At 40.1% G+C, this 21,746-nt stretch overlaps 2 protein-coding genes across 2 annotated transcripts in view; both read left to right on the forward strand.

Moving 5' to 3' along the window:
- The first annotated feature begins 527 nt into the window (after positions 1 to 527).
- On the forward strand, positions 528 to 9,298 carry daglb (diacylglycerol lipase, beta). The gene is made up of 15 exons (XM_053340874.1): positions 528 to 1,225; positions 1,309 to 1,460; positions 1,981 to 2,155; positions 2,244 to 2,511; positions 2,628 to 2,750; positions 2,876 to 3,003; positions 4,300 to 4,426; positions 4,516 to 4,599; positions 5,351 to 5,428; positions 5,546 to 5,626; positions 6,581 to 6,708; positions 7,707 to 7,775; positions 8,114 to 8,186; positions 8,294 to 8,547; positions 8,636 to 9,298. The coding sequence occupies exons 1-15, from the start codon at positions 1,131 to 1,133 to the stop codon at positions 8,829 to 8,831; spliced, it is 2,031 nt and encodes a 676-aa protein (XP_053196849.1). The 5' UTR covers positions 528 to 1,130; the 3' UTR covers positions 8,832 to 9,298.
- A 1,513-nt stretch (positions 9,299 to 10,811) lies between these two features.
- spag9b (sperm associated antigen 9b) overlaps positions 10,812 to 21,746 on the forward strand; it is a 41,473-nt gene continuing 30,538 nt past the window's right edge. The window contains exon 1 of the mRNA XM_053340873.1: positions 10,812 to 11,334. Coding sequence (XP_053196848.1) covers positions 11,035 to 11,334 — 300 coding nt within the window. The 5' untranslated portion in view covers positions 10,812 to 11,034. The remainder of the gene's footprint in view (positions 11,335 to 21,746) is intronic.

Here is a 21,746-nt window from a genome sequence, read left to right on the forward strand (position 1 = left end):
TGCAGCAGACGTTACATTTTACCTGGAGTGACCACAACTACCTCATGCGCAAATACTGCATATAGAGAAGGAATTATCGAATATTGGAGGGAAAATACCCACTTCTCCTACCTTAATCTTTAGGAAAAATATTGAAATACACACACCCTATCATGTATATTAATATCTTTACATACTTGACAATTTTCAAAATGATGTCTGAAGGAGAAATAGAAAGAGTGGAACACGGCTTATGTTATTGCCGGATATATATATATATATATATATATATATATATATATATATATATATATATATATATATATATATATATATATAAGGTGTACAATAGCAGGAAGGACAGTAAGTAAGAAGTAGATAGTATTTAGGAAATTTGTAGTCAAAATGTGTGTAAACCTAACGCCACCTACCACTAGGGGGCGCAAACAATATTGACGCCTAAAATAGAAGCAAAAAGCGGAACTACTGTACGAAGGTCCCTATTACTGTGGGACCCTTTATTAGATGGACTGCTGGCTCGAGCAAAACAAAACAAGCCAGCCCGTTACATTTAACTATTTTACATGGCTAACCAAATACCCTGACAGTAAAAGATAGGCCACAGAGCAAGCTGTTCATATGCTGGTAATAGCTGTGTTGTACGGGACTAATGCTAGCTATATTTTTTTTCTCCAAATAGCTTTAACGTCAGCTTAGTTTTAGCTAACGTTAGATAACGCTAGCTTTCGTGAGAAGCTAGTCACGGTTGGTTATACATTTAGCTAGCTTTTTTTAACCTTATTAACGTTAGCAGCATTGTCTAACGTAGGTGAATGTAGCTGTAGGTGTTGTCAAACAGGTGATATCAACGTTAGCACTGTAATTAAAAGCTGTCAACATTATAGCTGGGCGTGTCCGACCAATGTTTCATTATTAAGCCGATGTAGACGCGCATCTGCTGGATTACTCAATCGACTGTTAGCTTTTAGCTGCTAGCAGAAATCCTCTGGGCTACTTTAACAACCCTGGAAAGTGTAATGTGGCAACACTGTTATGTCTTCGACGAGTGAAGCTGCTCTTTCGCTGCAGTTATGAATACTGTGGATTGCGCCTTTTTGAAGAGCTTGTAGCCTGCTCATTCACCAAGCAAAATGCCCGGAGTGGTGGTGTTTGGCCGGAGGTGGGGGATCGCCAGCGATGACCTGGTTTTCCCCGGTTCCTTCGAACTGTTCGTCCGTGTGCTGTGGTATGTTTTCCACATTCAAGACCGTTGCCACCTCATCTCTAACTGCTTCATATTAAATGACTCTGCTGGTGTTTTCTTCTCAGGTGGATCGGCACCATGATCCTGTACACTTATCATAAGGGTCACTTTGATTGTAACGGGAGAGGTGTTCTTCAAAGCTACCTGGTTGGACTGTTGGTTGTGCTGGCTCTCATCATCCTGTCACTATGTGCTATAGTCTATGTCAGTGCTCAAGGTAAATCAGCTCTCCTACCTTTAATTTCTATGAGCTTAATATATGAAGATAATGGGGGGAAAAACAACTTTTTTGCAGGGGTGGAAATCACAAGGTAACAATGCTCTCATATCATTTTACACACCGCAATAATAGTGTCTAAATGCAACTGATATGCAGCGCCAGTCTTTTGCAAGACAGTTGCGTCACAGCTTTAAAAAATGGTTGCAAACAAAGTTCAAAGTATGACTATTTTTATCAGTGGTTTCATTGACTTGTAAAGTGTTTAAAATCCAATTTTCTCATCTTTTTTTTTTGTGGGGCTGGGTAAAAGATTTGAAGTGGAAGACCATCAGTACCTTTTATGGGTTAACAACTTAAGATGAGTGTTTCAGTGCCTTGCTTAAGCTCACTCTGATGAAACACTGAAGAGAAAATCCCAAACTATTAATCAGCCTTTATCACATCATATTCCACCACCTGCAAGGCGTTGGTTGTTTGTTTTTGTTGTATTTCACTAATGTCAATGATTTCCTCTCAGGTACCATCACAAACCCCGGCCCCAGGCGCTCCATCCCTGCCCTGGTGTACCTGCGCGCTCTCCTCTACATCCCTGAGGTGGTGTGGGCCTGTCTGGGTGCTGTGTGGGTGTCTGATGACAGCAAAGGTTGCGACCCCGCCACAGTGGGTGCTGTCATCGCAGCAGTGATCGCTAGGTAGGTTATCTGGGGGCTACGAGTTGCTAAAAGAATCATTGTTAGAGGAAGTGATCCAATCAACGTCTCTTCTTCATCATCACAACAGCTGGATCATCCTTCTCTTCACCGCTCTGGGCGTGGTGTTCGTCTTCGACCCGCTGGGCAACCCTCGCCCTCAGCACGCCACCATGGAGCCTCTGGGGGTGCGAGACATGGAGAGCAGCGAAGGCACCCAGTTCTTCTCCACGGCTCGCTCCCTGGCCGTCAAGGTGTGGGAGAGCAGGCTGCGGCTGCTGTGCTGCTGCCTGCCGCAGGACGAGAGCCACAGAGCGGCGTTCTCCGGCATCGCTAAGCTAGTCAGCGGATTCTTCTCGGTAAGGCTCATTCACTCTCTTTCCTCATGCTTTCCTTTACATCTGTACATTAGGACTTTTTATTTAAAACTCTGTGTGTGTCTGTGTCTGTGTGTGTGTATGTGTGTGTGTTGCAGGACACAGACCTGGTTCCCAGTGACATAGCAGCTGGTTTGGCTCTGCTGCACCAGGAGCAGGATAAGATGGAGCAAAGCAGAGACCCAGACACCATCATCACCCACAGCCCGTCCTCTCCTATTGTAAGTAGACAATAACAAAGTTAAACCACAGTTATGTTAACAGATTATGAGATTGGTGTTAGGATCTTAGTGTTTAGTAACGCTTCAACTACACACTGACTCGTTCATCTTTTGCTGTTCTGCAGGAAGAAGATTTGGAGGTAGAGTTAGAGAAGGCGGCTCACTGTATGCAGTTTGCAGCTGCGGCTTATGGCTGGCCGCTGTACGTCTACTCCAACCCTCTGACTGGGCCCTGCAAACTCAGCGGAGACTGGTAAGATGTGCTCTTTGTTTATCTGAGTCAGTTGGAGCCAAGAGGCGAGTCATGAGAGCAGCCAGATTAGAAGGACAGCTGCTGAATGAATCTAAAAGATGCTATTATCTCATCTATTGCTGTGTGACAGAGTGCAGCTTTAGTCTGCTTATAGAGAGAGATTCTAAAGCATAATAATCCTTGGCCTTTGTGTTAATCAAATTCAATTAACCTCCAAACTAACTTTCAGGAGACAAACTGACAACAAATAAAGTACCGTAAATAACAACAGCAATGGACACATCTGGAAGCAGGTTAAACACCAGTCGAAGAAAGAAGCTCTGTGTGTGTCTGACATATTCTACAGATAGACATTGAAATTATACTGATAGTTTTAGTGTTGGTATGATGTCAACATGTCTATAAAGGGATCATTTTCATGGTCTATTTTTGCTGAGAACTGCAGACGTCACATGTAAATAGCAGGCGAGGCGCCAAATCTGTAAGTGACACACTGCTGCAGCTGCACATGAGACATGCTGCTCAACCTGCCTCTGTGTCACAGTCATTACATAAATACACCAACCTAACATTGATCTAATCTACATCCTCAATCATAACACACTACTGTGAGTCCAGAGGCCAGAATCTGTATTTCCATCCAGAGTAAGAAAATCATGAGCCCAGAATATTTTTACAGTTGAATGGTTTACATTATAAATATCTCCACAGAATAGCAGCTTGTTGACAGTATGTTGTCAGTCTTTGGTTAATGTCACTCAGCCAGAGAGATAATAATAATAATATAATAATAATAATAATAGGACATTATACATAAGATAATACAGTAAAAGGACGTAAAAGAAACATAAAACAATGTTAAAAACAAGCAAAGAAAAATAAAACATTCATGTAATATAAGATGGAAAATAAGAATAGGAATAATAGTAAAATAGTACATAGTGAAAGTAGCTAATAAATAGAATATATAAAATCAAGTAAAATCCAACAATCAGTGTGAAGACAGAAAAGCTACAGTTAAAGTCAAAGTGAATAAGTAGATTTTTATCTTTCTTTTAAATGTAAGTATCTATAAGTAGTTTTGGGGCATAATTGACTGATTTTCTTCGGACTGTTGCTGTGAACCGCCAGTGAAACCAGCAGCAGATGATCGCAGTGTTTTTCTCAAAGACAAATAGTTCACCAAGTGAGTTAGCCATGTAGCTTGGTGCTAGCCCATTAATGTGTGTGTACATCAGGAGGAGGACCTAGGTCAGACCCAGTTAATGAGGTAACCCTAAAATCGTGTGTCTGCAGCTGTAGGAGTCACGCCGCAGAGTACGAGATAGTCGGAGGAGACCACCTGGGCTGCCACTTCTCATCCATCCTTCACAGCACCGGTCTGCAGTACAGAGACTTCATCTACGTTAGCTTCCACAACCAGGTAACCGCTCCACTAGTTCAGTCTGACTGTGATTCAGATGGTCTGTGTGTATTCTGTGGGTCACTCAAGCTAGTTTGGCTTCATCACAGATCTATGAGATCCCGTTCTTCGTGGCTCTGGATCATAAGAGGGAGGCAGTGCTGGTGGCTGTCAGAGGAACACTGTCACTGAAGGTAAGCCCCTTTATTTCCATAATATATAAACAAATACAGTATTACATTAAAGTTCCTCGTCTAAAATAAAATATAAACTAGCTTCTGTAAACAAGTGATGTGTTTCCCACTATCACGATCTTTCTGTCTGCATACAGTAACACTTCCTGTTTCCTCTTCTCAGTGTAGAACCACTTCTGTGTTTTGTGAAACTGGTAAATATAGCTCTGAGATGTGACCACTCCTTAACAGAGATTGAAAATAGCGCTGATATAGAAAAAGAAGACAAAGTGGGAAGTGAAAGAGTGTCAAAGTGAATCAACACGTGCCCACACATTCAGAAAGCTTTACTGTGGTGTATCCAGTGAATGTGGAACTTATTTAAATGAACAGGACGACTTTGTAGAAAGAATGCTCATATTTCTCATAAGGCTAGTATAGAAAAAAATGGCTTGCAAATTTGAACCAGGACAATAACAGGCTTTTTTAAACCATCATTTCCAAAAATATGTGTAAAATTTTCAGAAATAAGAAACCTGTATTAATAAGTTAAAATGAAGTTGGCTAAAAAGGTCTAACACAGACTTGGGTGATGATTTCTATCTTATGCTTTATATACAGTCAAACCAAACGGGGTCAGTTTTGACCCAGGAGGACAAATGTTGCACGGTAGACAGGAAGACACCAGGAGGATTGAGCTTGAATCTGGGCTAGCTGTGAATGAATCTGCTGGTTTATTATGTATATGTTTGACTGTGTGTCCGTCCTACAGGATGTCCTAACAGACCTGTCTGCTGAATGTGAGAACCTGCCAATAGAGGGAGTGACTGGAGCCTGCTATGCTCACAAGGTTAGCATCTATGTAAACTGCTCTACTTTATAAAGGTGTGAATTGTGTATTGTGTGTGTGTGTGTATGTGTGTTTCCATGGAGATAAAACATGCCTCACCTCTCTTCACTCCTGCAGGGTATGTCCCAGGCAGCCGGTTACATCTATAAGAAGCTGGTCAACGACGGCATCCTGAACCAGGCTTTCTCCATCGCACCGGTGAGACATGTGACCAGGTTGATGTCGAGCCTCATGCAGCAACATTCCCTTAAATTTCACTCATATTTTCTCTTTAAAAACATAACAGAAGTCAACTCCAGACGCACCAAACATTCTTAACCAGCCAATTGTATGCTGAATGATGAATCCCATTTGATCTTAAATTGGAGGCTGATAGTTTGTTATTAGCGTAGGTATAGTGCTGTGTTCAAATACGTCACCAAAACAAAGTAGCAATGAAGAAGCAGTAATGAAATGGACATACTGTTAAATAAACTTAAACTTATTAGAGTCCTAAGTGGGATCAAACCACCAATAGTATTTCTTTAACCCACAAATTGAATCATTCATTTATTATAATTACTCTCAAACATGATCTAATCTTCATTATATAATATTTGTGCTTTTTTTTATGTTCTTCAGATTTAAAACTTATGTTTCCTCACGTTGGATGAACAATTTGTGAAGTGTTCTTGTACAGCTTCTTACATGAGGCCCATTGTTTTTTGGGAGGGTTTACTGATTTTCTTATTTGCTTTTTCCCTCAAATGAAAAAGCAACTCTTCCATTAGCCTGAACCGAGGTCCCCAAAATACTGCAGCCAATGAGGTTTCAGCGCTACGGTTGAGTTATATGGCATCAATGTACAAGAGAAAAACTACAAGAAATACCACTCTGCTCACTGCAGATGAATCTGTAATCAACTACTTTTTTCTGCTGAGTCATTTTTATTATATTCTCTTTCTGACAGCTTTATTGTACAAATTCATAATTTCCAAATGGACTCATAAATAATGCATGACTATATGGTCAAGCCAGAGATTCCTGGCTTTGCAGAGGTAATAAATCCTGAATGATGCAGCGTTGTGTGTGTGTGTGTGTGTGTGTGTGTGTGTGTGTGTGTGTGTGTGTATGTGTGTATGTGTGTGTGTGTGTGTGTGTGTGTGTGTGTAGGAGTACAAGCTGGTCATCACTGGTCACAGTCTGGGTGCAGGCACAGCTTCACTGCTCGCCATACTCTTGCGCAACTCCTTCCCCACCCTGCAGTGCTACTCCTTCTCTCCACCAGGGGGACTCCTGAGGTAAGGAACACCTGCTAGAAGTCAGCAGCAGACTAATATCTGCTCATTCAAGCTTTCCCTTTATGTATATGACTTTAAATCTTTTACATCACTCATACAGTCTTTAACAGTGTAAACACAGGACTCATGTAAATCCAATAAACATGACCTGGTGACCTCTTAGAAATGGATTTATTGACTAAACTGACACAGATTTGAGTCAATAGCAGCACTCTTCCTCCACCATAAATGAAGCAGGCCTCTGTGTATTGTGCATGAATACATTTTATAGTCTCATAGTGTCACACAGAAGTTATACTAGTGTTTATGAGTCATTTTGCCAAATGAGTACTGATGTAAGCTACTGTAACTCTATTAACACTCGCTTGATAATGGAGAATATGACATCTGCCCTCAGATTCAACCCCAAAATTGTCATATAGCACTTTTAATTCTGGAAATAGTTAAGATAAATGTAGAAACAAGCACATTTGGGTGTGTTTTTAATGCTCCACAATAAAGAATACTAAGACAAACTGGTCTCTAGTTAAAGCTGAATTGCTGATCTTTGATATACAGAATATAGGACTTTGTTTTTACATGTATTACACTTTAAATTTCAACACAGCTGTTCAAACTTCAGGGTTTTTAAAACGGCTTAAATAATAATTCAACAATAAAAATATATTGTGTTTTGATGCTTGTAATTGTAGGAACAGAGAATGTCTGAAATAACAGTTTTTTTAACCATACAAAATACATTTAGCTTTAAAGTAACACTTGTACTTCACAGGCAGGGATTAGCTCAGACTCAGTGTTTGTCTATAGTTTCAACATGCAGCATTTAGCCCTCAGGCCATTATTTACCTACCACTGCTGCTAGGACCCTTATTTTACATGTGTGATTTCAAAGGTCAGATTTAAACTATGTAAATATATAATATACACAGCATATGTTCATATTAAACAGGTGCAGGTGTTCTAATGAGTTACACTGTTTCCTGTTGTGTATTTTCCAGTAAAGCCCTGGCTGATTACTCCAAGAACTTTGTGGTCTCTGTGGTGTTGGGAAAGGATCTGGTCCCCAGGTAGGACACACACTAACAGTATATACACACACACAGCATATCCATAAGGAGCTTGATCAGATTTGTGCTTTACAATAAGTAGATAATGTATGTGTGTTGGTTAAATCCTTATTGTGAGTAATTGAAGGTAAACACATGTTTACGTGTTAGCAGCTGTCTTCAAAAGGCTGATATGAATGTGCTGTGGTGTACAGACTATTATAGACTAGTGAGTAATGAAGACTCTATATTTGGCTCTGCCCTGTTATTACAGGCACAGAGAACGAGTGCAGCTCACCCGCTCCCTTTCTCTATCATTCTCACAGTTATGTGCTTTTCTCCCCCTTTTTTTGGTTCAGACTGAGCATTCCCAACATGGAGGATCTGAAGAGAAAGATTCTTAAGATAGTTTCAAACTGCAATAAACCAAAGGTAAGAACAATGTAGTGTGGCTTTACGCCTGGCTATTGAGTCATTATTTCATATATATATATATGTGTGTGTGTGTGTGTGTGTGTGTGTGTGTGTGTGTGTTCCAGTACCGCATCCTGCTGCAGGGATGCTGGTACGAGCTGTTCGGAGGAGAACCAGACGACTTCCCCACCGAGATGGACAACAGGAGGGAGGAGGAGCTGAGCCAGCCGCTGCTCGGAGAGGAGTCGCTGATGATCCGTCACTCCTCGTCCTATCAGAGCCTGGCGTCAGACGACTCTCCCGCCCACACGGTGGCACACTTGCCTCTCTTCATGCCCGGACGCGTCCTGCACATCACAGAAGACGGGCCGTCGCGCAGGTCGGTCTAGTGAACTCTTGACAGATGACTACAGAGGTTTAACACACCTGTATATTATCTGAACTCTTCTTTTTTTTTTCCTCCTCAGATCCTGTTTCTCACAGGTCAGATACCGAGCAGAATGGTCTAACGAAATGGCCTTCAGGAGTGTTTTAATCAGCCCCAGGATGTTAGCGGATCACATGCCAGACGCAGTGCTGTGGGCGCTGAACAGCCTGACCAGCGACAGGCCCTTCTCCCTCTGCCCATCAGCTTTAAACAACAGCCAACACAACACTATCTGAAATCCACCAGAGAGAGAGAGAGACTGATCCCAATGACACTACAGCATCTGAACAACCACTTTCAATCTCCTCTTCCACACACCCAACCCAGCCTCTCTCTCTCTCTCTCCACAGGTCTGATCCCTAAAGCCTGTGTTCAAACATAAACATGTGGAAACGTGATTGTAATCTTGGACGATGAAGGCAGCTTCATCCTGTTGCCATGAATGAAAGAAACACATCAGAGCTCGGACTCCTTTTGTTGTTGTGTTTTTTTCTTTGTGAAATTGCACTTTTAATTATTTAATTCATGCGCTGTACTCCCGACTTTATTTTTCTTTTTTGAGTTACTCTGTGAGCGACTTTTATGCCATGATCTTTGAATGTGCGTTGTGTACAATACAGTGATGTACATTTTCAGTCTGTACGGCAGGTAGAGGCCGTCCCTCCATCCTCGTGTCTTCCTCGTCCGTGCGGGAAGGAGGGGCGGGGGGAGGTTGGGGAGGATAGAAGGTTAACTTCTACGCTCAAAACGCTGACTGAGAACGTTGCGTCTTCGTCGTGTAGTGATTAGTCCGTCTTGTGTTTTTAATGTGTCGAGACATCAGGGGTGAACAGTGCCTATGCATTACAGCAAAATAACACAACAGATTTGCTTTACAGATTAAAAAAAAAGGCAATGATGAATGCAGTGTGTTTACAGTAAATGATGTCCTGTGTTATACTATAATGCAGTTTGAATTGTGCATGGTGTCTGGCAGGTAGGTGTAAGAAGTAGAAAGATTTGACTTTTTTTGTGGGGATCTGTTTACTTGCCATATTTCATTTTTTTCAGGTAATATATGATAATATTGAAGTTTGAACAGCCTGCATAACTATTACAAATCCTCAATAGACTGCATTGGACTCCTTGATGCAAAATAAAAGCTTTTGAGAAGCCCACTCTTCATCTTTTTTTTTATTGTTCTCCACGATTGAGGAATAACAGGAGTGAAACTTGACAGTGAGCAACCTGTTGAGCTGAATGACGGTGAATAAAAGTGTGAGGAAATTATTTTTAAGCTTCACAAAGTGGATTGTCTTCTGTGCTGCAGCTTTGTGAGTCAAAGGGAGGAGGCGTAAATAATTTCTGAAATATTTCCAATGAATATGTCTCTGAGGATTAACTTCAGTTTTGACTCTGTCCTACCCGGCCCTCTTTAGCATGTGACGTCAGCGCGACGTCCCGTCACCGACACATGACATCTTCAAGTGATCCTCGTAAGCTCCTGCTTTAAAATTCGGACACGGTCAACTCCAGTGTAGACAGTCTGTATATAAATGTATCAGATATGACTGTAATAGACTTTTCTACTTTTGGCAGCGAAATTATGTAAGAAATCAAATGGTACTTTACTTTGATTGTGCTGCAGAAGAAACGGTAATCACTGTAATTCATTCGCTAAGTAACTAAATGTAAAATAATAAAGTGGGGCATATAATGAGTAGAAACATGCTGTAATAGAAGAAATAGAAATGAACTACTTGAGCACTAAATCAAAGCTTTTTTCTTTTAATTTGTTGTTCTCCGCCCCTTAAACGTCATCAAACTGTAGCTATATATGAGCAACAGGCCAGACGTAATTATTATTATCATCTTTGGCTTCAATAACATTAACTAAAACGCTAATCGTCTTTATTTCCTATATTTATTGCTGCTTATTCACCAAATACTAACTGTAGTCTTTCACTGTTTTGAAACGCTCTAAACTATTTTTGCTTACTTTTTACCATTTGGCTTTATTTCAGAATTGCATAGCTTTATTAAAAGCTGCACTACTCTATATCTAGTAACAACCGAGATAATCTCAGTATTGTTTTACTTCTTTGCATAGGCGGGTATTTGCATGTGTACTCGTATTTCCGACAGCACTTGAAAGCAGCAACAGGAGCTCATCTGTTGGACAGGGAAACTAATCAGCAGCCAAGTAAAGACTTTTCAGTACTGGTGGCTACGAGGATAGCAAGCTGTGAAAGTCAGCCGTCCAGGAGGAGGAAGGGACACTAACATTGTTTATGAAGTACAGCGTCTCAGTCCAACTACTCACCAACAGTCGAGCAATGTTTTAGGAGCACAGTTTAGTTGCTCTTTAGAGCCGCTGGCCAGCTGAAGCTTGCGGCTAGCTCATTAACGTTAGCTGGTGGTTGTTGGGGGGGAAAAGAAGCGCAAGCGGAGGCAAGAAAAATGGAGCTGGACGACGTAGTCCTGTATCAGGACGACTCCGGCAACTCTGCCATGATGTCCGAGCGGGTCTCAGGTTTGGCTAGTTCCATATACCGAGAGTTCGAGCGTCTCATCGAGAAATACGACGAGGACGTAGTGAAAGACCTGATGCCGCTGGTCGTCGCCGTGCTGGAGAACTTGGACTCGGTGTTCGCTGTCAACCAGGAGCACGAAGTGGAGCTGGAACTGCTGAAGGAGGACAACGAGCAGCTGATCACCCAGTACGAGAGAGAGAAAGCGCTGAGGAAACACACTGAAGAGGTGGGTAACAACAACACACCAACACACCGACTGCCTAACTCATTCCCAAAATCCGGATTTTTTTAGATTAAAGGATCGCATTATGTACTCCGCTGCAAATCAAGCCTCATTGAACAAGAGTTAGTCCCTTTTATGACATTTTATAACCACTCTTTAATTCGGCACACATGCAGATCCACACAGATCACTTTATTATAAAAGAATAAAACTTTATAAACTGGTTGACTGTACTTGCCACCACCCTGTTTGGTGTGTTTTGTACATGCAGATTGAAGAATAATAGACAGCAATGACATTAGTTTATATTAAGCGTGTTATCTCATAGAAAACGCTGTGTGAAGTACACTCTGTACTGAATAGCTGTTAGTTTATGTCACCATGGTAGACTGTCTTGGGAGTTGCAGTTATATAGCTGCATGAGAGTCAATGTGCAGACACTATAGTTGAGTTATTTCAAGATCAGATACATGCAAACCAGTCAGTGATTTGTTCATCAGGATCAGATCACATTCAGCTTCATGTGTTATGACAAGTGTGAACCACAGGTATGACATGCATTTGATTCAACCCTAATTACACGCTATGTTAATCAGCTCATCATTACAGTGCTGCTGTCACACATTTTGAGCTGTTGTTGTGTTGATGCACTGTCGCACATTGTGAAATTGTAATGCGTTTACATCCTAATTAGGTGAGCTCTACAGTAGGTCTACTTTTGTCTCACTGAGCTGTGTGCAAATTGGGAAGATGCTGTGTTAAAAGAAGGGGGTAGTATCCTACAGTGATCAGCCTGTATAGATCTTATATAAAAGTCAGCTTGTAAACTTCAGTCATTGAGTTAGAGTAGAGTCATAAATGCTCAGCTGATCATCACTGTCCACCTATTTTATAGGAACGAGTGCAGACTTGTAGCTGTGTTCACTGTACAGCTGGAGTCTCTTACAGTTACGTAAATGAGCAGATTTCTCTCCTAACCTCAAACGATAAATTTCCTCCTCAGTAATAAAACCTTTTATAAATCTGCACAGTCATGAAGCCTGCGCAGAATCCAGCATCAGTCACACTGATGCTAGTCCCTTACTCACTACACTCTGAGGTGTATGTGTGTGTGTGTGTGTGTGTGTATATGTGTGTGTGTATATGTGTGTGTGTGTGTGTGTGTGTGAGCGTGCACTTTCCCTCCCACCTTCAGTACCTATTGTTAGTTACGAGGGAGTGTGTTAGTGCAGTATGAGTTTTTGTTCTCTCAGCCGAAAGTCCGAGTTTACGAGGTGACTCACAGCTCCATTATATTAACTATATCCTGAAGACATTTGTGAGACTGAATCAATTCAAACACACACACAGCGTAATACATGATTTGGCAAAAGGTTCTGAAGTAAAGACTAAAAGACAAATGGAAAACAATAAGCATGAAAATGTAAATCAAAGCATGAACTACAATAGAACCTGAAATAAAATGATTGGGAAAACATGTTGATTAAACACTGAAACACAGTCTAACAGAGATTCTCTCTCTCTATTGCAATACGATAAACTTGATTGTCTCCATAAGGAAATTAGTCTGGGACTCAGTGTTGCATGCATGAATGCCTCCACAGTTACAACGTATGAACAAAACAGCACCAGCTGTGTCAATCACAACAATAAATGACACATAACAAAATGTTGCACTCATCACACATTGTATATAACATAGTGCACACACCCCATTGTTGTTATTGTTAAAGTAGAGGAGTCCAGGCTGAGATCACATACAGATAACTCTATCTTCTTTATGAAATCATTGTAATATTAGTTTTGTGGTGCTGATGATGATGATGATGATGATGGACACAGGAAGTAAGGTGAAAGTCAGGACTCATACCTGCATTGTGCCAGGATGACTGTAGTTAGTTTCACATTAGTTCCACTGTAATGTTAAAATGTGTTAGGGTTAGGGCTCATCAATTAATCTAACCTGTATTTATATCACAATATGGTTAACTGCAACTCCAATCACAGGAGGCACAATACTTCAAAGTAGCATTTTAATTGAAATACTGTGGTGCTGCAGAGAAGTCCCAGGTTGGTACAGATCCCTGTAAATATCACACCATAATTCTATTTAATGTTTCTGAGAATAATAATTTAAAAAAACTCATAAAAACTCAAAAACAATCATATCGCAATAACAGTATCAGTCAAAATAATCACAATTAGATATTTTTTCTAGAGATTTCCAGTTTTTCCTTCCCAATGCTAATCCTGGTATCTGAATGTGTGTATTGGCCCTACAGAGTACAGATCCAATACCATTGCGTTAAAAAAAATGTAACAGCTGTATACTAGTAACTGTGTATGAATGTGATATGATGACATATGAAGTGTAATGATTTATAAGATTGCTGTTGTTGAAACTGAAGCCTCACTGGTGGGACTTTCCAGTGTAAAATGTTGCCAAATTGCTGACATTTTGCTAACAGCCAACATTACGTTACGTTATGTTACGTTGCTAACAGCTAACGTGACGTTGCAGTATTTACCAGAGATCAGTTCTTCCTTGCTGCTATAAAACAATCGTTACCAGTAGCTGCACAGCGCAGTTTGCTGTTTAGCCTGCTGTTTTGAAACTAATGTAAAGTTTATTAATAAAACATCAGATTGGTGCATAGACTTGTGTACTTGCTGATATGTGATCCAGTATTCTAGTATTCTCTAATTTCTCCAAAATCATTCAGGACTAGATACACCTGCTGTCAAAAAATAACATAAAATGTGACTCAAGTCATCCAGAAAACAGCAGTTTCTATACAGCTGTTGCATTCAACCTCTTTAAAATGTGTTGATTTAATGCTTTTCTAAGTCAAACATCACAGTAAAGTGATTTTTTTTCTGTTTTGTTGTTCAGAAACTTTGACTTTGGCAAATAAAAAAAAAGGCATTTTCATTTCCTGACATTTGATTTCCAAAACAATTAATCAATACTGAAAATACTGAAATCATTAGTTGCAGCCATGGACTTGACATATGTAACAGACTTTATATGAAAGAACCTCAAATGTGAATAAATGCTAATGATTTACAGAAAAGTGTGCCATGAAAATGAACTAAAGACAAATTGAGATTCATGAATATATGTTAGATTAACTGGATAAATTGATGGTTTATCCCTTTAATCCAAACAGGTTGTGTCTGTGCATCGATATCACAGCAGCACATATATTAACATATATATTCATCTGTTGCTGTGTAGTCAACTTCTGTGAGGTTTTGTTTTATTACTAATACTCAAACACACAGCATCCCTCCTCTTAATCCCCCCCCCCCTCATGTTTGGTCATTATACACACAAGCATCCAGCACCTTAATCATCTACAGCAGGTCAGGGGTCCGTACATTTAATCTGTCTTTTAATTCCAGTAAGACTAGCGGGGGCCAACACGGTCCACACTAGAAATATTTCCCATTTAAAATGTAAAACACAATGAAATGTGCTCTTGTATCCACCTCAGTGTTCTCCTAGTTGATGACATTTCATTTGACGGTTAAATGTTGAATGACCGGCGCGACAGGTCACAAAGCAGCGTGTTAATAATTGATGTCATGTCGTAACATGTTGCTAAAGCTTTTAAAGCAGACCTGTGCTCATAGGATTTTCCATCAGTATGTTATAGGCTCACATTAGTCTGCTTCCCTTCCAGCTAGTGTGTGAAATACCTCACTCACACAGTCACATTTCACGTAGGCGTTATGTCTTCCTTTTTTTTTGTTTTTTTTTTCTTTGCTGAGGTGATGTCATAGGTCTCGTCCTTTTGACTCCACATCCTCCCTCTATAGGAGAGGTTAGATGTCCCGTGTCGAACAGTCATAATTCAGGATGTGGCGTTTTAGGGCCGTAGGAAGTCACAGCTGTGCCAGGATGAGGTTAACGAACCAATAAAAAGGCCTCATAATCACACTGGTTTCATAGCTCTGAGATTTATGATAATGGTGCCAGCACAGCACCTTGTTGTTGTGGTTGTGACGGCAGTTGCATGCACATCATCTGCACAGGCCCACGGCAAAAACATTACAAAAATAAGAGTGCGGTTTGTTCTCGGCGCTCATACCAAAATAACAAGTTCCCTGATTTTTAGATGAGGAAATGTTCGATTTAAAGAAGTAAACAAGCTTAGAAATCTGAGCAAGCATTGATAAATTGATTGTGGTTTATAAAAAATGAATAAAACTATGCAAAACAGCTATCACAGTTTCCTGCAGCTCACAGCGATGTCATCAAATGTCTCATTTGTCCAACCAACAGTCCAAAACTCACACATTCAATTTATGTTAATGTGAGATGTGAAAAAGCAGCACAATCTCAAATCTGAGAACCTGAAACCATCTCATATCTGATATTTATAAGCTTTACTTGAATGATTAATATTTGTTGATTGATTTAAGGGATTGTTTGTAGCTCTAAACTCAATTGAAGTTTACAGTAAGTAACAAACAAGTGTATCCAAACACACCAAGTGTATCCATAGTAAGATAATTGAAAATAGAGTAAAAAATATTGAATAAAACCCATGTTAAGCCTACAGCTGTTAAATATTTATAATGGCTTCATTGTTGTTGTATCCTCAGCTGTAGATGAAATGCATTCTTCACAGATAATCAGCTGAGAAAACTGCTCCGTCATGCTTGTAAATTTTGATTTCTGAACGTAGAGTTTGGTCAAATTAACAACTAACTTCATTGAGTTAAACAAAGAGCAATGATTCCTGTTAATACAGTGAGTTATGGTCATTAAATGTAATCTGTAGGTCAGTATGATCAGTGTTAAACAAACGCACCAGTGTGGCTGACTTCCAAACTAAATGTACAGTTCACATGACACAAGTCTTTAGGTTGCTGAACACTCGTTGCCGTGGTGTTTTTGTACTGAACTTCAGAGAGGTGATGTGTTTGAACTGTGTTGGATGTGCTCTAGAAGAAGAAGAAGGAATCACTGTAGTCTCTTCTCTTCATCCATCCACGCTGGCTCAAGTTTGTTCTCCATCACTGCTCATGTCTTCTGTTCATGTGTGAGAATCACAGTTTGAATAAAAAGTGACATTCCTAGTCAGAACATCACCAAAATGCCAAATACTGAGTGTGAAGCAAATAACTTGTCATTGGGCAAAGTGTTGTGTCAATCAAAGAGGGCAGTAAAGTGGATTTTATGTGAAACTATGGTGGATATCAGTGATGATTTTTCAGTAGAAATACACCTGTACACTGTGTTGCTGTGTAGTGAGATAGTAATGTCCTCATGCAGAGTCCCTTGGACAGCTGCTGCCACAACAGTTGCAAAGTGTCTGCCGGCTCAAAGGAGGCAAACGAGTAAGCGTGCCACAGACTCGATTACTAAGCTGCTCATTTCACAAGTCAGCTCGTAGACGCAGAGAAGCAGATTAATCTTTCCAAACAAACAACATTGTGTAAGCCAAGTCCCCGCTTCTCCTCGCCACTACAGTACTAGGAGCCCAGAGGAATAGATCCTGTTGGTGGTTTGTCTCGGCAGAACGGAGGAAAAGGCAAGGCAGGAAATTCTTGGGGAAAAACAGCACTTCCCTCACTTCTTTTGTCCGGTTAGGGTTGTCTGCTGACCTGAGAGACCACAGCTCCACTCACACATAATGCCAGTTGATTGATCGTCAGTAACATGAAAGAGTATTGGTTTATGGTATTGTAGCATAGCCTCTGGTCTCACATGGCCAGACTTATCTCCACACTTAATTTTAGTGCTGTCCATAGCCTCATATGACAGCTGTAGGGATATCAGCTGGTCAATCAGTGCATTACTTTGATCTAGACTCAAATGTCTCAGCAGCTTGTGAATGGATAGTAATGAAATTTGGTGCAGAAATGAATTGCAGTAACTTGAGATTCAGTGGATAATAAGTTGCATGTTGTACAGATTATAACCCCCCCCCCCCCATCCACCCAAAGCAAATTTGTACTTCAAATAACAGTTATTTTCATTATTGATTTATCTTCCCACTGTTTTCTCAGTTAATCAATTGATCATTAATCTGTTAAAAAATGCCATTCACAATTGTTCAGAGCCCGCAGTTTTTTTTATTTGGCTACATTCTAAAACATTAATATTGAATTACTGTCATGTATAAGCAAGAAAATCGTCAAATTGTCACATTTGAGGAACTAGAACCAGATAATATTTGCTTGTGCAATATGACAATTAAATAGTTATTGGAAGAGTTGCCAATTAATTTTCTGTCAGCCAGCTAATATAATAATCAATCAATTATTGTAGCACTACAAATTAGTGATTAGTGATATTGGGCTACACTAATAAAATTGACTTGAATTTGCATGTAGCGCTAGCATGAGGTCAAGATTTAGTTGCAACTACATGCTAGCAAAACAAACACATTTTTATGAATCCCGTGAATACACAACTTCTGCCTAGTTCATGGTTTTCCAAACTTCTCTAGTGCCACCATGAGGTTCATACTTCAGTTTGTCCAGTACTTTAGTTTATCTCTAAATACTCACAAAACTAATGACATTTCCAGCAGCTTTATTATACTTTTTGTTTAGTCATCCTTAGCTAATGTTAGCATGCTAACGAGTGAAACGAAGATTATCAACATGACGCACCTGTTTAAAGTCACAGTGAAATTGAAATGAGCATCTTTAGCTTCATTAATGTGACATATTTCTGAGTGAGTACAGAAAAAGTAAGTGAATACAGAAAAAGTGAGTACATAGCAAACATCAAACACAATCCAAACATACACCTTCCACTAAGCTATCGCTCTGCTAGCTACAAGCTTACAGTCAAATGTATTATGTGATGGGTGGGTTAGCTTGTCACCAGAAACCAATTACATTTGATTAGACACATTTATTCACATTATGAACATGTTAGCATGTTTACATTAGCTTTTAGCTTCTCCTCACAGAGTCTGTTTTGAATTGAACTCTAAACCAGTCTAATAGTGTGGTGATAATGTGCAGAGCTTCTTGCTGATCACTTGTTAGTCACTCTGGATAAAAGAATGTGAAGTGTGAGATATAAACCTACACACTATCTGCGCAACACAAAAAAACATTTATTACATATTTCATAATAAGTACATACATTTGACAGACTTGAGTTGAGAGCAGTCATGGATTAATGAAATATAACACCAGCTCTCCTCATATTTACTATATTGATATTTTTAACCATGTCCAAGCATGGCAGAGATCATAAGTGAGTTATTCATCTTTTGGTTTGCAGTAGACTCATAATGCAAATCTTACTATACATTTATATTATTAACTGTATCATTATAATGAAGTTATCTGACTACTCTCACGGCATTAGTCTCACACACCCCGGTCATCCCAAATACCCAAGCAGCAACCCACAGCCAAGACACTAAAAAACCCAAAAGCAGTTTATTTCACCCTCTGTCAATTGAGTGCCAAAACAGTGGAGGCTTGTCTGTGTGGGTGTGTGCACGCACTCGTGCTGGTGGTGCCACATGTGTTTGTGTGTGTGTGTGTGTGTGTTGTTGGTGTCCGGGGACAAAGGGAGCATTATACATGCAGTGTAGGGGGAAGAGTGCACGTTAAAACGCTTGGAACACTCATTCTCCGGAGCGTTGTCATATGCACAAGAACTCCTTCTCGGGTCATATGACGAGCAGCAGGGAGAGAGATGATAAATGTGTTGATGTGGAGGAGGGGGGGGGGGGTGTCAGCCATGTTATCAACTGGTTTATCTTTTAATGGTTAATTGGCGTAACTCTTAAGGAGGACACGGTTTAAATCCTCGTCCGGTCATCATCAGAAACAAAGGCCCGTAACTAATTCACCTTGTCTTTAACACACGTGTCCACAGCAGATTAGGGTGCACTTCTCCACCCCCCCACTCTCCCACCCCAACTGTGAAGCCTCCTGTCTGTAGTCTAGCACACTGCTATGTTAAGGCTCTTAAAGGTTTCAGCACTACCAGCGTCCGAGTTCTTTAGATGCTCTTTAATCTTTGCAGAACCCACCGGGGGCCCTGCGTGTGTCTCTCAACCACATGCTGCTAATAAGGGGACGGATGTAAGAAGGGCTTAATTTTTAATTTTGTTTATGTTGCACTGAATCACAAAGGATGTTATGTCAGGGCAATTTTCACACAGAATGTGTAAACAGTCTCTTTATTTTAGAGATTTTTTAGATGAATCGATTAGTGGTTTGGTCTATAAAACGGTGGAAAAATGTTGATCAGTGTTTCCCGAAGCCCAAAGTGACATTCTCAAATGTCTAGTAACAGTTCACAACCCAAAAGTATTCACTTTACTGTCATAGATGAAGGAGAATCAGAAAATATTCACATGGGTAGGCCTATCACAATAATTACGGTATCGACTTATCGTACAAAAACCTAATTATCAACATCGTATGATTACCATGATCATTATTTTGCAGTGGAGTGGAGATTGCAGAAGCTAGCGACACAGCTTATATGAAATTAAAGGTAAATGATTTTCAGATGACGATAATATTGTTTATCGCAATTATTTCTGAGACAATATATCGTCCAACTAAAGTAGTTATCATGACATACCTGCATGTGAGAAGCTGGAATCAGAGTATTTGGACAATTTCCTCTTAACAAATGACTCAAAATTTGGTGACTAATTAAGTAGTTGACAACTTTAACATAACATGACAGTAATTGACTACTCAATCATCTCTAAATGTTTTCCAAGTGTTCTACATGGAAATATTTTGAGAGCCAAAGGCAGAGAAAGTCACCCCCCGCCCCCCCCAATCAATGACTGAATTGTTTGGTTTTTCTTTTTTTCAACATTCTTAGAGAACACACAGAGAATGTCTGGAGGAAACAAACACCTTTTTAGCAGACACTTTTGATCACTTCCAGTCTCAGCGTGACCGTTTGCATAAAGAAGAGACCACTTGTAACAGGGGGCACTCAGGTGATCCTCTCTGCTCAGGGCTCCACCACCACCACAGGACCAGCACCCACATCACAAGACTGCATGTTCACAGGCTAACTCTTATCAGATACCTGACTCAGCTGATCAGCTCCATATCGATACAAGGGAAGTTAACCAAGAGGACACGATGATGATACTTGATGATGTATGACCTGCTTTGGATCTTTTTCTCAAGTCCCAGTAGGATTAAAGAATTTTAAGAGCTCACAGATGAACTAAATGAACTTTTCCTCCATTCTTTCCTACAGTAAAATTGTTGCTTCCATGTCAGTGCAGAATGTAGTGTGTAACATCAGCCAGCTGTGGCTCAGGAGGTATAGCCGCTCATCCAATCAGAGGCTCGGTGGTTCCATCTGTGGCTCCTTCGGTCCACATGCCAAAGTGTCCTTGGGAAAGATACTGAGCCCCAAATTTGAGTGTGTGTTTGAATGGGTGACCACCTTGCATGGCAGCCTTGGCCATGGTGTGTGTGTGTGTGTGTGTGTGTGTGTGTTGTAAAGCACTTTAAGTGGTTGATAAGACTAGAAGGTGCTATATAAATGCATGTACCATTTGTCTCTGTAGATCACGATGCAGCTGTCATATTGGTGTGAAAGCTCTTTTAAAGCTGGTTAATTGATAGGTTATCTCTCTTTTGATTGATCAGTGCAAAACTAAATTAACTGGATCTGGCTCAGAATATTTTTGAAGACTTTTTATACCGAGCTGATATGCAGATTTTGTTATCTTTGGACAAAGCCAGGCTAGCTGTTTTCCTTTGTTTCCACTCTTCATGCTAAGCTAAGGCTAACAGTCTCCTGGCTCCAGCTTCATATTTAACAGAGGAACATTAGAGAGAGTGGTTTCTCACTCTCAGCAAGAATTCTCAGCATAGTATTCAAAATGCTGAACCCTCCTGTTGTCCTCAGGTCAATTTTGAACAGGCATTAACTCAACAATTAGGTATAATTTCATTTAAATGAGGCCTGTTCAGCATAATTTCCAAAACAAATGTGTAAAAGCTGTGGTAATAAGTTAAAGTGAAGTTGGCTAAAAAGGTCTAACACAGAATTGGGTCGACAGGAAGACAACAGGAGAAAGAAATCAGCTGACTTAATACATTGTTTTAGTCGTATCTTGGCTTTAATATCACGTTGTTCTTTTTTTATTCCTCTGTAAATCCACTTTCTTTCTACAATCACGTGCTGTCTTCTGACTTTGCTCCAGCAGTTTTGCTTTTGCTTTGCTGCTTTGTTCTACTTTTTTTCCCTTCACTTTATCTTATTTGTCCTTTTTTTTGAAAGACTAACTTTTTTCTGTCAGAGCTCATTTAAGTTTCATTTTAATCTAATCTGTTGACAAAGATTGAGCATGAACTGCCAGCAGGGTTGGAAGAGTTGACTCAGCATCAAATGGATTAGATTTGGGCAGAAGTGAGAATTGGAGCGGGCGAATCAGTGGCCG

This window comes from Scomber japonicus, chromosome 20 (assembly GCF_027409825.1).
Source record: "Scomber japonicus isolate fScoJap1 chromosome 20, fScoJap1.pri, whole genome shotgun sequence".
Classification (NCBI taxonomy): Eukaryota; Metazoa; Chordata; class Actinopteri; order Scombriformes; family Scombridae; genus Scomber; species Scomber japonicus.

Bases quoted from the DNA above. Each gene is read 5' to 3' on its own strand.
- daglb (XM_053340874.1), top strand. From the start codon at position 1,131: ATGCCCGGAGTGGTGGTGTTTGGCCGGAGGTGGGGGATCGCCAGCGAT. The intron at 1,461-1,980 runs GTAAATCAGCTC...ATTTCCTCTCAG, and splicing joins AGTCTATGTCAGTGCTCAAG to GTACCATCACAAACCCCGGC. The intron at 3,004-4,299 runs GTAAGATGTGCT...GTGTGTCTGCAG, and splicing joins TGCAAACTCAGCGGAGACTG to CTGTAGGAGTCACGCCGCAG.